This window comes from Ixodes scapularis, unplaced genomic scaffold, assembly GCF_016920785.2.
Source record: "Ixodes scapularis isolate PalLabHiFi unplaced genomic scaffold, ASM1692078v2 PGA_scaffold1__304_contigs__length_218370807, whole genome shotgun sequence".
NCBI lineage: Eukaryota > Metazoa > Arthropoda > Arachnida > Ixodida > Ixodidae > Ixodes > Ixodes scapularis.
Genome location: NW_024609846.1, coordinates 90,535,530 through 90,552,901, shown reverse-complemented (window position 1 = coordinate 90,552,901; position 17,372 = coordinate 90,535,530). Strand labels below are relative to the sequence as shown.

The 17,372-nt window shown below is 46.3% G+C and overlaps 1 protein-coding gene across 2 annotated transcripts in view; it reads left to right on the top strand.

Annotated features, from left to right (window-relative positions):
* LOC8036804 (ubiquitin carboxyl-terminal hydrolase 48) overlaps positions 1 to 17,372 on the top strand; it is a 175,417-nt gene that overhangs the window by 61,609 nt on the left and 96,436 nt on the right. For both annotated transcript variants that reach the window (XM_040216159.3, XM_040216160.3), the window contains exons 13-17: positions 4,383 to 4,458; positions 6,611 to 6,722; positions 8,891 to 8,939; positions 9,951 to 9,994; positions 12,725 to 12,838. In XM_040216159.3, the coding sequence (XP_040072093.1) occupies positions 4,383 to 4,458; positions 6,611 to 6,722; positions 8,891 to 8,939; positions 9,951 to 9,994; positions 12,725 to 12,838 (395 nt within the window). The remainder of the gene's footprint in view (positions 1 to 4,382; positions 4,459 to 6,610; positions 6,723 to 8,890; positions 8,940 to 9,950; positions 9,995 to 12,724; positions 12,839 to 17,372) is intronic.

Sequence of the window (17,372 nt, the reverse complement as noted above, 5' to 3'; positions counted from 1 at the left end):
ACGACACGGGCGTTTCTGCCATCTTGAGAGTGCCGCCACGACATCGCCGCACGGGTAGGCGGATCTTCCCTTCTAGTACGTGCTGGGTTATCATAGCGGCACACAACAAAAATTCACAGTCAAGGATAGCGCTTTTACGCGGAACGATCGCAACCGACTCCATGTTTGCGGATAGAAGCCGGCCCACGACCGGCATGCAACGCGCGCGAACACTTCTCCTCGACCTACAATTGGTTTGTTGTTGCGGTTGTTTTCCAACGCAGCGGAGGGACGCACGCACGTGAACGACACGTGCGTGCGTCCCTCTGTCGCTATGGCTACTGAAGCCTCTTTCTTCGCTTCTCTCCGCTTCTTGGAGCCACGACTTCGAGCAACCTCCTTGCCCCGCGAGTGCCGCTTGCGGCTAGCCAGGCTAGCGCCGTTATCTAGCGTCGCACAGGGAAGCGTGCTGACTGCGCCGGTCAATCGGCGCAATCGGCGCGCTGTTCCAGAAACCGCACTATAACTGGTATTTCCCTTCGCGCGCCTGCATTTTAAGCGGTATGTAAATACATTGAGTTCTGTGGGAGGCGAACGGGTGGTTTAAAAAAGCCGCGTTATACCCGGTCCTGCACTATAAGCGGTTACGTTTTAAGTGGTCTATACTGTATAGCCTTTGTCTTTAAACTCCTTATCGTTTTCATTTTTCTGAGCAACATTGTAGGTGGATGCTCTGTCACCTGCGAGTCAAAGACTGTTTTGCAAGAGGTCTGTTTTACCCATGCTGTTGATTGAGCCTCTGCGGCCAGAACAGATGATTCCTGCAATGATGCTCTTTAGTCTAAGAATCACAATTGAGCGCATACACTCTTGGGTGACGTAAGCTGAAACCACCGAGCGAAGGTCTAGTCAAGACGTTGAGACTAGCTGCAAGGAAAGGATGAGATTATGCAAGCACTGATTCTGACTAGGCCTTATTACACAAATAGTGCTAAGTATAGACCACTTACAACGTAACCGCTTATAGTGCAGGACCGGGTATAACGCGGTTTTTTTAAACCACCGGTTCACCTCCCATAGAACTCCATGTAATTACATACCGCTTAAAATGCAGGCGCGCGAAGGGAAATACCGGTTATAGTGCGGTTTTTGGCACAGCCCGCCGAGCGCACCGACGACCAGAGCAGCGAGCACGCTTCCCTGTGCAACACTAGATAACGGCGCTGACGGCGCGAGCCGCAAGCTGCACCGCGGGGCAAAAAGGTTGCTCGAAAACGCGGGGAGAAGCGAAAAGAGAGGCTTCAGTTGCCATAGCGATGGAGGGACGCACGCACGAGTCGTTCACGTGCGTGCGTCCCTCCGCTGCATTGGAAACAAAGAAACAAACAACCGCAACGACAGACCAATCGAAGGTCGAGGAGAAGTGCTCGCGCGTGTTGCATACCGGTCGCGGGCCGGCTGCTTCTATTCCGTAAACATGGCGTCGGTTGTGATCGTCGTCGTAGACGGCGTTCATCTCATCGTTCTGCGTAAAAGCGCTATCCTTGACTGTGAATTTTCGTTGTGTGTCGCTATGATAACCCAGCACGTACTAGAAGGGAAGATCCACCTACTCGTGCGGCGATGTCGTGGCGGCGCTCTCAAGACGGCAGAAACGCCCGTGTCGTCGTGTTTGTTTACTTCGACTACAGTGGTGATTTCTAAGCATTTGTGTCCTCGAACATCGCCCGGATTTCTTATTTGGCGCATTTCATGCGTGTGCTCAAGTTCAAGGTATTACTGGCGCGTACTGTATGAAGGATGCGAATTTTCATGCGTTTTCATCTCCGGAGAAAAGTGATTAGGGTTAGCAATCCTGAACGCTCGCAACGTCCGTCCGCAACCCGCGACGCCGTTAAAAGGCTGCACCAGGCAAAAGCCGCTCATTTCTTTCAAAATGTGTGACACACTTGAGACAGAACTGTACTAGTCTGGTGAAATAAAGACTTTCCTCAAACTAAGCTTTATTTTTCATCTAACATAAAATAAATTCTTTTACAAAGGTAAGTTGTCTCATGGCATGTATTTTGGCCTGAAAAATTGATGTTTTGGTTATAGTGCGGATTTTCGCGACTCCCGAGACATACGTTATATGCGGTCTACGCTGTATAGCTAGCCCCAACATGACTTTCTTAAATATAACCGAGGCAGCACCACATGCAGGCAGGCAGTGACCAGGAATGCAGAGGCAGGCAAGGCGAATTGAAGTGCATCCCAGGGTATACACTTGTGCATTTGTCACTGTGCACTTGGAACTGCGTGACGTTACACCAGATGTATACACTGTGGTGGGGGGATTTTCCAGTTAGCTTGCGCAGTCGGTGCATGCACAGAACGTTTGGAATGTGCTTCAGCAAGCTAAAAGTGAACCACTGACGCTGCAAACGTCCGGTAAGAACATTAAGTAGGGTTGTGCAAATACTATATTCAAATTTTCGAGTAGTAGTTTTCAATGATACGTCACTAACTTCGACATTCATACTTTTTTAAATGTTAATTGCGGCGAATTAGCCCCGTCGAGTGCGCTTCTTGCTGAGCACTGGTGCACTGCGGAGAAACAATACCCGTGGAACTGACGCTGCGATTCCATGAGCCTCACTTTGCCGCAGCAGAGTCGCATGTTTGGGAGAAACGCACACCTTCAAACCAGAATGGTGCACGTGTGCGCCTGGTGTATTTAAAAAGGAGACAAGAATGGAACTTTGTGAATGTTCACATCTACATTGCAGTAAATTTTTCAAAAATTAAACTGTGGCTACCCAGCATATGTATGCAGCTGCCTAACATATATATGCAAGCATATATATGTTAAGCAGCTGTGCCCTGACAGCTGCATTCATCATTCATGCTTGCTTGTATTTTTTTAATTTGAAATTGAAGGAAGGATACTTGCATATAGCAAGCAGATTTATAAATTCCCTCATATAGGTGTAGCTGTGTATCGCCAGTATTGGGTAGTAACGCGTTACTGTTACTTTTTTGGTAACTTGTAACTGTAACGAGTTACTTTTTAAAAATGTAACTTGTGACTGTAGTTCTATTACTTTTTTCTGAGGTAACGATGAAAGTAACGACGTTACTTTGGTCGTTACTTTCCGTTTTTTTTTTTTATAAATAATGTGATTCAATGAGTACAGTCTAGCTGTTCTTGCACTTTCCAAATTGTCTGTTCCGACATTCTTAGTGTCAAGTTGGCCTTGCACAAAGTTGTGAATACGTTCTTTCTTGCAAGTCACGACCCGAATATAGCCACGTGTTGATGGGATGAAAAAAAAAATCTAGTTATCTTTACGCACGCACGTGTACTTTATGACTGAACACTTATATCTTAGTATCTTGAAGCACTATCTATGCTGCGGTTGTTCTTCTTTCTGCGCAAACGCTTTTTAATTGGGTGAATCAACCGTGAAACAACAATACACACACAGGGTGTTGTGAATGTTTCGTATTTTGATTTGCGCATGTTTCGTATTGTGATTTGCGCCGCTCCGACATGGTGTCATTAGTCGAAGCAAAATTTACTGCTGCTTTGCACAGGGTTTGCTCGTTGCTCTGGTTGTGCGGGGTTCATTCAGGAAGGGCAAGGACGTGTTCGCCATCAAACGAGGGAAACTTTCAGTCACTAATTTCAAGAAGCATCTGCTGCTATGACACAATATGAAGTAAAAAGCATACTTTTTTACTTTTATTCGATAAAACTTGGTGAGGGGCGTTTTCGAGTATTTCCTAAATTTTTCGTGTTATAGAAAAGTAACTGAAAAGTAACGTCGTTACTTTTTAAAAGTAACTGTAACTGTAATGAGTTACTCTTTTGATGCGGTAACTGTAACGGTAACTTCGCTACATTTTTCTGAAAGTAACTGTAACTGTAACAAATCACTTTTTAAAAGTAACTTACCCATGACTGGGTATCGTCATAGGTTTAGTTTAATGTCAAAGTCATTGTTTACTTGCCACTTCAATCTAGGCATTAAACTTTCTGATGTCACAGTCTATAAATATAGTTAGATTAACGTTAACTGAGCTTAGAAATAGACAAGTGGAAGCTTGGCAAGAACTCTCACGAGTTCAACTGGATTTCTATTTAAACCTGGTGCGACAAAGCTAAAAGGCTTGGAGAGAGGTGCAGCAACTATTCAATATTCAGTTAGAAAGTATTCGGCTACAACCGCTGTTCGCTGCGAATTCGCTTCAAACTCAAAGTCCACTATTCGCAGATGCCTAACATTAAGCCACTGCATTCTGTCAGGTCAGTTAGCACACACTTGATGTTCGCATCTTTCACAACAGTATGCATAGCCTCTCCCGCAGAGATGCAGTGACTGGCTGCACTTGTTCTGACTGGAGCATTTCTTTCCATGCAGGCAGAGACGGTGAGCGCGGGGAAGGAGCGACAGACTGAGCTACGTTCACTCTACGAGCAGATGCACATTGTTTCGGGTTGGTCTTCTCTGCCCCTCATTAGTTTGGAGTTGTTCTGATGTAGCTAATACCGTATTTGCTCATGTAATTGCCGCAGTGTTCATGTAAAAAGCCTGTGGGTCTGCTTTTCTGTGGAGCACGGGGATAGCGAATCTCCGCAATAGACAGAAAAGTGACGATTTATGGAACAGAGATAACGTCTTCACGTGAAAATGCAATCTGCTCAGATCGCATTTTCACAGAAAATTGTTTTCTCGGCCTCATAATTTGTGGAGCTTTTATGCAGAACGCGACAATCGGATGCATGTGTGTTCCGCAGAATTGTTGATGCAACGGCCTTGTTTCTAAAAAGTGTGGCTATTACTTGAGCAAATACAGAATTTGGAATGCTCTCTTCCTTTCAAGCTTACAAAATGCACGCCAAACACTACCACTCAGTCCTCTGGTCTGTGTTGCAATGCCCACACATTAAGGCAAACTACGCTTTTGTGATCTGAGGTTGCATTGCCTCCTGGCATCCGGTAGTCTAATGATTGTAGGTTACTTTTTTTGGTGCATTTGTCTTTGCATTGAAGACAAATGTACCGAATTTAATTAATACTAGCCAAGAAAAGGATAAGTACCTTCGTTTTAGACACTGTTTCTCATTTGCCACATCTAGTCCGCAATCTGCAAAATCTCAGTTCACAAATTGAAGTCATAAGCCCGCAACTCTCAAGTTCTGACGCAGCACCCCCGGCGAGCAAAATCTATTATTTTTAGGTCATTCCGGTCAAGTGTCATCATGCTCGCCAGCATCTCTCACACGCGCTAATATGATACATTTGCATTGGTTGGTATAAATTTGTGAACGGAAAGCGAGCAATAAAAACGAAAACTGAAGAGCTTTTTTTTTTTTTTTTTGGTTTTTATTGTAATTTTTTTTTTTAAACATTCTATTAGCATGTGCGGATGCACCGAACGACGCCCGTACATGACCCCGGCTCGCACTCGGTCGTGTCTTCGAGACGTCGTGGTCGCCGACGGAACGAGGACGGCCCCTGGCACGTGTTCTGTGCCTTCCGCAACACTTCCACGCTTTCCACAATGCTTCTGCCACGCGCGCATGCTCGAGGCGTATAAGACGCCGAAGCGTCGTCGAAGGCGGGGAAGTTCGTGCCGGAAGTGGGACGACCAAAGCTCTACCTCGTCCGTTCTCACCTCGTCGGCGACCATAGCAAATGCCGCGGCGCCGCCCTGTGCCGGCATTACGGGTCACGTCTCGCAGAAGCACTCGCACTACAGTGCTTGAAATGCGACCGTGACTGGTGCGCTTGGCGTCCCACTCTGCCCACGTATTGAAAGCAGTCCCGAAGGTGCAACAAAGCGGCGTTGCAAAAGCCAGAGTGTCCCGCTGTCGGACGTCACAATCCGGTGGTCAATCGTAGAACTCCCCGCAAAAAGTGGGAGCAAACGTGAGCGTCGCCGTCGTTGTGGCGATTGCCGGCTGCCGAAGCTTTTGTGGACCGTCAAGCCGGAAAGCGACCCGCGGCGAACGGGCGTCCGCCGCGTCCACCACCCCTTCCGTGACGCCGCCAGGATCATGGTCAACAACGGCGCAATGCTAATGCGCCGGTACGAGGCACGTTCCGGGCAGTGTGCTCGCACCCCTGACTGAAAAGCGGGCCCATAGGAGAGTATGTCCTTGACACAGTATCGCATTCAATGGCATCTGCTGTTGCCATTTGGTTTTAGCTTCGATTGGTCATTTTGGCACTGAAATGTATACGGTGGAAGGGGTTTTGGGGCTTTCAACCCCCGTCCCCCAAGTGGACGCGCCGCAAATTACCGAGGAAGTTAGGACGCACCTAAGTTGGGACGTGCTACCTGAAATCACTGGCGAAACTTGGTTGTGTAAAAACATTATTGATTATGCGGCAAAACCTTGTAAACTAAAGTTTTATGAAAACATCACACTCATGCCATTTTGTACTAATCTCCAATCAATTTTGTACAAAAAGAGCTTTTTTTGTTTGTTTTTTGGCAAAAACATGCTTTCTAAATGCTTGTGGTGACTGCAGTAAAGAAAAGAAAGATTGAGCCGCCATTTTTGCGCCTCGAGCCTGGGAGTTTCGGTACTCTGGGAACATTTAGTTACTCTAGTTGAGACCTCGTCACCTCGTTCCACCAGACGAGTCGTTCGACTGGTTGCCCGCCGAGTGGCTGGTGAAGTGGCTGGCCCAGAAGCCCCCCAAGAAGGTGCCCCCCGTGGACAACTCTTCCGTGGTCTGTCCCCACAACCTGTGAGTCCCTCGCAACCTACCTTCTCTTCCCTCGATCAAAGCCCTGATTACGGCTGCGTGGCCAAGGTACCCATGTTAACCTCTTGCGGTCGTGCATCCAGTTGAGCCTGGTGGTTTGTCGCGAGTCACGTGTGACGCCATCAAAAGCAGATGGGCTGTCTGTCTTGCGATGCGAGAGGAGAGGCAACCGCTGCTGTAGAAAGTATTCTCTGGCACTATTTTTAGTCGCTGATTTGCCTCAAAATTACTTTTAAGCATTAATTCATGAGTTTGCACTAGTAACCCAAATTACCAATTACAATAATATTTTTGCGAAGATAGTTTGATCTGAGAGGCTGAAAGGCACTACTGGCAACACTAAAAATATGACATCAAATGTAATAGGTGTTGGGGAAGAAGGGGATGTGCACCTTTATCTTGACAGGTGACTAGGTGTTTGATGATGTGAGATGAATCCTGGGGAGATGATGTGAGATGAATGCTGTATGAGGGGGAGGGGGAAAGGAGGTCCCAGCAAAATGAAAAATATTGGGGGGAAGGGGGGGGAGGGAAGGGAAGGGAAGGGAAGGGAAGGGAAGGGAGGGAGGGAGGGAGGGAGGGAGGGAGGGAGGGAGGGAGGGAGGGAGGGAAGGAGGGAGGGGGGGGGGGAGGGAGGGGGGGGGGGGGGGGCCGGGCCTCATGGGCTCCTTCGGCTACATGCCTGTGTACGAGAAACGTCTATTATTTTTGTTCCGGAGGGTTTGTGGGGAAATTGGAAATGAAGTGGGTGAAAAAGTGATGGCAACACTGCTGAAGTACAGCAGCAGGTCATGTGACGTCTTTCACGTTTGAGCAGATGTTTTCAAATGCGGGAAATTGCAAAGTGCACATGGCTGGCTGTGTTAGACAAGTGCATCGAAACAAAGAATTGAAGTTGGTATTACATACTATATATTATGCAGTCGACTCTCGGTAATTCGAAGTTGCTTTATTTTAATTTTTTGTTGGTTTGAAATGGGGTGCTGCTGAAAATTACACGTACAGGTCTATGGGGAAAAACATGCGAGAATGCAAAGTTTATCCTCTGGGACTGGTTAATTTGAAGGATTTTTTCGCACGCTCGAGAAGTCCAGCATTTCTGGAAGCACGAAAAAGCATAGCGATTATTCTGACCTAGCTTAAATGGCACCTTTGCACGCATTATCAATTTTATCTACTGTATGTATGATTGAAGAAGAGGGGAACAAGCACAGCGTGTGATTACCTGCCAGGTGGCCAAACCGATTAAGCAGTCGAGACACAGAAGTTACTGAAGTGAGTGTAGTCGCGTGACACATATGGCCAATGAAGCTTGGTTTGAGGCATTACCCAGTTTAATGAGATGTTTTGTCCATAGAATATTTTGATGTCAACGAGTATGCCATGGTTTGTGGTCCACTTTCGGATAACGAAATTGTGCAAGTGGCTAGGCCTAGGAATGATTACGTCGCTTTCTGTGCCAGAGTGCCACTGACACGAAAACTGCTTGCGGCACCACAGACTACTTTTTCGTGTTTTGTTTGGCGAAGAACTTGCCGAAAGCTCGCTAGGAAAAGTTTGCGATTTGCAGAACATAGTTTACGCTGCGCGCCTCCGTTATCGAAGGTAAGCAAGAATTCAACAACTCCCCAAGGTAAATGCCAGATAAAAAACAATACTATAATAAAAACTTTTGGGGGTTGAGTGTGTTTTTCAATTTGAAGCATTTCGTTGTCCTGGTTAGCTTTGAATTATCAAGAGTCGACCGTATGCTAAAGAGACAAAACTTGTGGCGACCGATACGTCCCCACGCAATTCTTCCTCGGCTTCCCTCATTATTAAGTCTGTGTTTGGTTGCAGTAAACAAATGTTTCCAATATCTGAGCCTTACGAAATCTCAGAAGCATAGTTACTACTCACGCTTTGTGCTAGCTATGCACACAGTGTTTGGTATGCAATGTTTTTTTGTGTTCATATTTTTGTTTCTGGGTCAGTTTTGGTTGCTGCGACGGCGTTATTTGGCTTCGGTGACTCTGAAATTTCTTCTTTTTGCCGACCGAGCCGCTCAGTTTGCGACGCTGGGCTAGTCGGGAGAGCTCTGCAATGCTTCTCTCGGCGACTGTTGATCCGTTCCCTTTTTGCTTTTTTTTTGCTCCCGTGCTCGAACTCAGCCTGGACCCCCAGAAAGTGGAGAAGATGAAGTGCGTCAGCAGCAGAGCGGTAAGAAGCATTCTTGCCGAGAAGCGTCGTTGGTGGTTACGTTTACCCGTGTCGTACGCCTTTCATTGAGGTCCCCTAAAAAGCGTATTGGTGAAATCCTACAACTACTGCAGTTCCTAGAACACGTCTTTGACTGGTGCATCCTGTCAAATATCGCAATCTTGGCGGTTGGTCGTACGAGCTTGGGCAAAAAGTAAGAACGAACGCAAGTGTTGCTGTTGTCGTGGCGTCCCAGCTGCTGGCTGCCGACGCTTCCGTGGGCTGTAGAGCCAGAGATGAGCCCCAGGCACTGTACCGAGACTGGTAGCTTGGCGGCTGCAGGGACCTTGGTCGGACACGACGTGAATTTAACGAGAGGCGGTAGTTTTGGCCCTTCCGTTATTTATCCGTAAAAACGGGATGGGCAGTCTTTCGAGGGTAAATGTTTGGTAATGTTTGGTCTGGACTTCATGGTATATGATGTCATCCACTCGATGATGTGGGGTCTTGGACGATGGTTGCCGCTTTAAAGTTTTTGTCGTGCATGACTCGTTGCCACTTACTGCTTATCTCGGTGTCGGTGTCTCGAGTAGATGCGAATGCGTTAGGGCAGTGGTTCTCAAATGGGGGTCCGCGGATCCCTTGGGGTCCACGAAGGCACTCTAGGGGTCCGCGAAGCCCTGCCTCGTCAGTCAAGCCCGGCACTAAAAGTTGTCTATCCGATTGAGAAGAAACGTTCCAATTTTCGGGTGAATTTTCTCGTGTATGTCAATGAAAGAAGTCTACTTTACACCAGCTCTTAGTTATATACACTTATTAAATCATTCTCATAATTAAGCTATACCTCTCCCTTCCCCTCACCACGAGCAGGGTCCTTCATCATCTCCGCCGATCCACAAGGGGTCCGCGAGACATCATTAATTGAGGACCACTGCGTTAGGGGGCTGGTTTGTCCAAACCCGTTTCGGATTGCTTTGTGGCACGTAGTACGATGCGAGGTGCATTAAAGGGCCATTCTTTTTGTGCACGCAGGCGGATGTCATATACGAAAAGTTTGGAGGTGGCCCCAGGCTCAGGTAAGCACTGGAGCAAAGATATGAGAACTTCGGTTAATGAAGGATGCAGTTGTATAGAACGAAGAAAACATGTACATATTGTATATTGCATATGAGATTGAAAACTTGTTTTTGGTACTGTGCTGCCATGACTAGCAATGTTGTTATGTTTATGTGTTCCTTTACCATTGTATTTTATTTTTCCGCCCATCCGCCTCACATAATCTTTCCTCAAAATAGGCCTTCGAGGTAAATGAATGAAATAGTCGAGCATGATGGGAGAAGAAAATCGGCTGAGGCTACAGAAGCTTAAAGGGTAACTGCAAAGAAAAAAAATGTTTTTTTTAAACAGCTTAATTGGGATAAGCATGTCACAAAACAAATCTTCTGCGGAAAAAAAATTTTTTTTTTAGCAATATTTACGTTACAGGACGCAATTTAGTCGGAGTCACAACCTCTCCACATTTTAAGCTCCCGCTCTTTCGACGCGCGCGGAGTGGCGTATAACAGCCACTCCGTGACGTATAATACCAACTTTGTGGCGCGCGATTTAAAACGGACAAAATATCCGCAAGCTAAATCAGTCCCGCGCAATAAATATTGCTGTAAAAAATTTTGTTTTTGTTGGAAAAATTGTTTTCTGACTTGCTTGTCCCAATTAGGCTGTTTAAAAATACACTTTTTTTTCTTTGCAGTTACCCTTTAAAAAATAGGCAGGGTGTAAACAAATGACAGGGTATACAAGGTTATTGTCCACTCCTATTTGTGCTTGACTCATAGCCCTTTTCCCTGACCCTGGAATTTTTGTTTTTTCTTTTCTTTTTGCAATGCATTTTTGAGATTTTCTTTTGTGAGATGCACTTATAAGAAAATGGTGGGAGCCATGTTTGGAGTGTTTAAGCTCTGTCTTGCACCCACCCTTCGGGTTGCACGTGACAGTGAATTCGGCTGTGAATGTCCCTGACGAATTCGTAAGCAGACCCCACGCTGAAGTCATCAACACTTCGGCTCAATTGGTGACTCTCTCCGTGATAAGAATGCTGGCTATACTAAGTTGCATACTACCGTAATATCCCGAGTCATCGCCCACCCCCCTACCGCCTGAAATTCATTAAAAAAGTGGCGTGGGCCATGTCTCGGTGGGTGAGCACAAACACTAAAAAAAAAGCGGAAAAAACCGCCTATTTTTCTCTGCGTATCTAGCGCTGATGCACAAGAGATACATCAAACTCAAAACTCGATTTAGTTTCATTGTTTTATAGAAAAAAATGCTCACGAAAGAATATTTTACTATAGCGAAGTCCGTTGCTTGCATACGCGCTAGAAACACCGCCGATCTGCATATAGCGCGAACGTTTGTTCCGTGAAAGAATGTCACCACTATGTTCTCCTAGTTAGTAAAAAAAAGAAGAAAGAAAAGTCTACAAGAAAATAGAAAAACCAACCAGGCGCAACGAGCGAGCGAGCGAGCGAGCGGCCCAAAGAAGCGACCAAGAGCAATGCTGGGACAGCGGGAAAGCCGGTGGTCGTGTTGGCAAATACTTTGGCGTCGGGCCAAGTCGGACGCCTTGTCAATTGCAAGCTCTTGCGCAACTTTCTTGTTTGGTGCGTACATACGTGCGTCCGTGCACGGCGGGCTATTAATGCACGGTTGGGACGCTCTGCAACCGTCTGTGTAGGGCGTTCCAGCAAAGCTTTATTTACGCGTTGGCTTTGCCTAAAATATTGCACAACCGCGGTCGCGACGGGCGGGAAGAAGGAGCGGGTTCGCGGTGACCTTACTTCGGCGGAGACAGACTTTGACCTAACACTCCGCGGTTACATTAACAAACTCTTATTTTGTTATCTCCATCGTTTTCTTTTCGCACGGATACGCGACCATTTTGGGGTCGCTCACGGAGGAAATGCTAAACAAAAAGAAGTGTCTTTCCCTCCTTCGTTTTACTTTGTCACGGACGTCCTCCAACTGTAAGGTCCGCGGCCGCGTCATTCGGGTAGGATGAGTGTTCGCGGATCGCAGAGTCCGCGCTGGGGTATTTGAAGGGGTGGGCGATGACTCGGTGTTTTTTCGGAAATCGATATTGGCCCAAAACTTGGGGTGGGCGATGGCTCGGGGATGGGCGATGACTCGGGATATTACGGTATGCTACGAGCCATCTAAGCCAGTCCAGTGCTGTGTGTCACGTTATCTTTTGGGAGGGGCATAGTGACATGAGAGGCGCATACAGTTGTCAGGTGATACGTTCACAGCACTAGATTGACTGGAATGGCTTGTAACGTCTGCTGTGGTCTGCTGTAAGGTGAGATGGAGTATAGAAAGGCTGCAGTCATGTCTCAATAATATGGACCCCGTCAATATGGATTCCCCACTACGTAAATATATAGCTTGCACCGACGTTGCTTGGTCAGACGTAATGGGTGAAGGGGCAACTTGGCAAAAAAGGTATGGGAGAACATAGCTTCCGCTGCGGGTTTTTGGCCACGAGAAAGAGGGGTATCTGACGTCATGTGAAAGCCATGCATAAGCCAATTTCGGGGAACGAACTGGGTAAATGCATCTATTTTTGTCTCATTATTACGGACGACTGACGTTACGGATGGCTTTTAAGGGGAACGGTGGTGTTAATATTAACGAGTCATCACTGTATACATGATCTTTCGCTTGAAATGTATTTTTCTTAGTCTTTTGTTGTATCTGCTGGAAGAGCTGTTTGATCCTTTTGTGTTGTGCCCTGTTCCCGGCCCTCGCAGGGGTGCACTGTGCGAACGCTGTGTGGGGATGCAGTGCAGATTTCTCAGGGTCAAGGCCAAGGTGCAGGCCGACCAGAAGCTCATCTCCAAGTTGCTCAAATTCAAACCGTCCAGGTAAACTCCACTCTTCTTTTTCTCTGCCAGTGGACAGGTTTTTCTGGTTCGTTTACTAAGCCACCACTAGGTACTGGGAAGTTTGGAAGTTGTAGTCTATCAAATGTTGGGCTGACAAACAAGCATAAAAATATAGTGCAGTAGAACCTCGATTACGCGTCCCCTGTTTATGCGACATCCCACATTTCACAACATTTGGGAGCGGGCCCGTCAAACTTTTCATAGAAACAACGTTTAAGGTTCTAGATCAGTGGTTCTCGACCACTGATGTTTCAGGGACCCTTTCTGAATCAGCAGAACGGATAGGGGACCCCATTCATGAGAGGGGGGGACTTTGACAATAATTATGACAAAAGGGAAAATGAAGAAAATTAATTCTATGCAAACCGTTTCTGCAGCTCTGGAACGGAGAATAATTGACCCTACTAACTTGGGGATGATGTGGTTTTGTCAGTTTACCTTTGTGGGGCAGCCAGCATCAATAAAACATTTATGGTAAATTGCTAGGGAATTGCGTTGCATACAGGAAAAGTTCCAGAATTGCAAACGTTTAGTGATACTTCGAGTTTCCAGACGCCTACGTTCACAGCACCCTTCATAAGATAGTTTAACGCATACTATGTGTACACTTGACTGTTGTTCCTAGAATGAAGTGATACTACTGCTAATCAGGCCGATTAGCCTGGCGATCTTCCAGAGCCCTCTACACTCTCAAGGTCATCTCTCTCAGTGCACACAGGCGGTCAAGCTCCTCATCTACCCCCAGTGATGCGATTACTGCGCCAATTGCGCCAAACTGCGCCAAGGGGCTAAACCTGCCACATCCTGCTAAAATTTTGCCAAAATATGGGCAATCTGCGCCAAGCCTGCGCCAAAGGACCAATTTTAGTCGCCTTTCCAAACCGAAACTAAACTGAGTACTATAAGTGAGCATGCGTGAGCTAGGTGGCGCAAGCGGCCGCCCGACACAAAGTACCCTGCATCAATGGTCCATTCAGTCTAGCATGGTTTTTCTCGCCGTCTCTCGTTTCTCGCGCTCGTCGTCTCGTAAGTCTCGTCTCGCGTCTTTTTAAATTTTTTTCAAAATAGACGCGAGCATGTGTGGATGCTCCGATAGTAGCGTACCGGGTACCAGGCCAGCCATGCCGTCATACTGTGAAACGAAACCACGGTTTTGAGCGGCGGGAGTTATTTTGTGAGCTGAAGCTCTCCTTCCTGAAAACAACGGCCGTGGGAAAACTATATTTGGTCTCTGCCTGCCAGTCACCGTGGTCGCGCAACGTCGGGTGTTGCCGTTCCCACGTCGCCGCAGATCTGGCGCTTTCTAAACTGAAATGTTTTGACTGCCGCATGTTCATCAACATTCCTGTTCTTGTTTAAATCATACGGTTCTACAAGAATCCCTCTTTACCTGCGTTTGCTGTGTCAAAGTATTGATTACCTAGGTTTCTCTCGGTAGACTTTCTTTCGAGAAGGACCCCGTACGCGAAAAATCTCCTGCGAAAGAGAGTTGGCGAAGACAAGTGATCTAAAACAAAGAAGGCAATGTATGCACGCTGAACCCGCAATACGCGCTTGTTTGTCTCGAGTTCAGTCGTTGCACAAAGCGCTCCAAGACCTTTTTGACCCTGGCTCGCAATGTCTTGCATTGATGCACTCAGGTTCTGTTTTTTGTGTGTTTTTAACATGTACCCTGTTTGCCCGCCTTGCAATCATGTGCCGCTGGACTTTTTTGTCGTATGCTGGAAAGTTACATTTTGTTTACAGTTTTGGGAACCAGTTGGCAATGGAGCGGAGTGACATGTTATTGGTTTCGGTTGAACAGCCATCTCCGCTCGCGCGACGAAGCATGTGCAACTGCAAGCCTGCCGAAGTTGCCCTCATGTGCATGCGAACGTGATTACTCGACAGAGGCACCAGCCGAAACGCTTGCAATCCATTGTTTTACGTTTGCTTACTCTTGACGAAAATCTGGCACGTCGGGAACCAGTAAAACGGTGGCAAGCGGTTTTTCGGAATTGCTCGGAAACGCCTACAGCACTGTACACTTCTGGGATGTCTCAATGTTTCTCTTGAGACATTTAAAGTTGACATTCATTCCGAAGGCAAAGCGAGGCTTGGAGCAGCCTTGCCGAAAGTTTCGAAAAGCGAAAAGAAAAGCACCCGCTAAGACTCGTAATGCACCTTTGTCTTGTGTACAATTTCGCATTGCTCTGCAGTAGTTACGCGTTTCATCAGTCGGAGACTGCTTCCATTATATTATATAACTAGTCAACCTACTGCTGTGATATTTACTACTAAGCTGGTCATTTTCAAATAAATTTTAATATGTGCAGTTTGGTTCTCATTGATCTAAAGCGGTTACACCCGTGAGCGATATGAAGGTGAACAGCCCTCTTCTTGTTTTTGACGTTCCTGCAAGTTTTGGAACAATCTCTGTTCCAGAAGAGGGCTAGAACGCAAAGTTTAGACCCCAAGCCACGTACCATTTGAGATGTTGAGAGTTATTATAGCTTTAGGGAGCCGTAAAACAGGCAAGAAACCAGGTAAGGTGTTCACCTTCATATTGCCGGCGGGTGTACATATATGCGTATCATTTAACTGAAGCATTGCAAAATGTGTCATGTCATGTCATTGGCATTTCAGTTACATATTGAAAGACTCCCTGGCGGTCTAGCTTGACCATAATTTGTTCAGTGCGACGAGCAAAGTGCCCTTCGTTTGTCCACCACTTAAAACAAATATTTTTATTTTTCTAAGAATATCTGCTCCAAAAGCCACTTTTGTTGCTCCGAAACACTGTTTTGGCTGCTCCAAAGGCCACTTTTGCTGCTCCAAAACACTGTTTTTGCTGCTCCGAAAGGTGCTCCAAAACGGCTTAGGCCAATCACATCACTGTACCCCTCTAGTCACATAACCTCCCCGTTAACCAGTCAGCGTCGAGCACCTCATTCCTTCTTTCACACCTGTCAACCAATTGGTGTCGAGCCTCGCGGCCATGCTCTTATCCAGGCTTCGCTTTAATCTGGGCATCACGAAATGCCGAACACCTAGCCAAAGAACGTCGCTCGTCTTGACTGACGGTGAAAGGCTTCAGAGATCCTAAGAAGACCTTCAGGAACCCTAAGGGATCTGTGGACCCTCCATTCGAGAACCACCATATTAGAAGTTTGGCTCTCACGACTCGTGAATACAAGCATCCCACATCGTACGACGAATCTAGTACGTCGTATCGCTGGGAAAGACGGATGCGACATCAAAACGAAACTGCGTGCTGCACTGGCAAACATATCCTTGTGCCGTCCTCCTTTCTTCTGAAGAAGAATCTGTTCTTTGTTCAGTCTTCTTTGCTGGTGGTGTTGCTTTTGGTTTGTTGTTTTCGCCCTTCACCTCCTTCCAGCCACAGCTTCCTTCGATTGCCGGCGACATATTCCACTTTGCTCTTGCGCTCTGCTTTCTGTTTTTTTTTTTTTTCATTTCTTTCCTTGACGTCACGCTGTAGTGCTACAATCCGTCGATCTGTGTGGTCACACTCGTTGGCCCGTGCTGTGCTTTCGAAAGCGAATGAGGCATCTGGTCTCGGCGTATTCTCTACAGTGTTTAGAATCACTTTAAGTATATTATTCTTAAAGTACTATTTCATGTAGGTAGGCTTAGGAACCTTGTACTTTACTTGAAGTACATTCTTCAAGAATGTACATAGGTACTTGTATTTTACTTAAAGTATTTTTTGTACTTTCCAAGAAATGTACAACTCCCAACTTCAAAATAATACCTTCCCCAAATTTGATCTTGGTCATTTTGTATCACAAAATGATGCTATCTCAAGAAGTGAGTGCGAGAGTAACGCAGCTACCCTGTGGCCACTTACTTTTATCCAATATTCGCAGCCGTTTCTGAATATAACTGATGCACTCCCAATTATCCCTACAGCAATGCATACATGTTTAAAAAAAAAACTCCATATAGGGGAATGAAAAGACATTATGAAAGATTGTGCTAAAAAGTACCTGTACTTCACTTTGGAAGTACATTGTATTCATAGTACTTTACTTCAATTACATTGCGTCCAGGGTGCCCACTACTTTACTTGAAGTACATAATTAAGCTCATTTACTTTGTATTTTACTTCAAGTACTTTTTAGATGTATCTACTTTATCCAACACTGGTTTCTACTTATGATTGTTGCATGCTCGGCAGAAGCTTACATGCTCTCAAATGACAGCGTGCCATGCCCACGTGTACTCGTCGTGACTTGTGGACCACGTCAAACGCTGACGACAACATCCCGATCTGGGCCACAACTCGTCAAAGTCGTTAAAAAGGGAACCACCTGGCACCGATATTTCGGAAGAAGGCAGCAATGCCCCAGACGCCAAGCTGCGTGTGCCAACATATGCGGAAATGTCATGTTTTGACAGCATTCAACGGTTTGGAAACGGCCACAATGGCGTGGCTTGCTTGCTTCCGTTCTAGAAATTCCGGCCCCCCCAAAAAAATTACTGATTACTTTTTAAAAAAAAAATTAGGTAA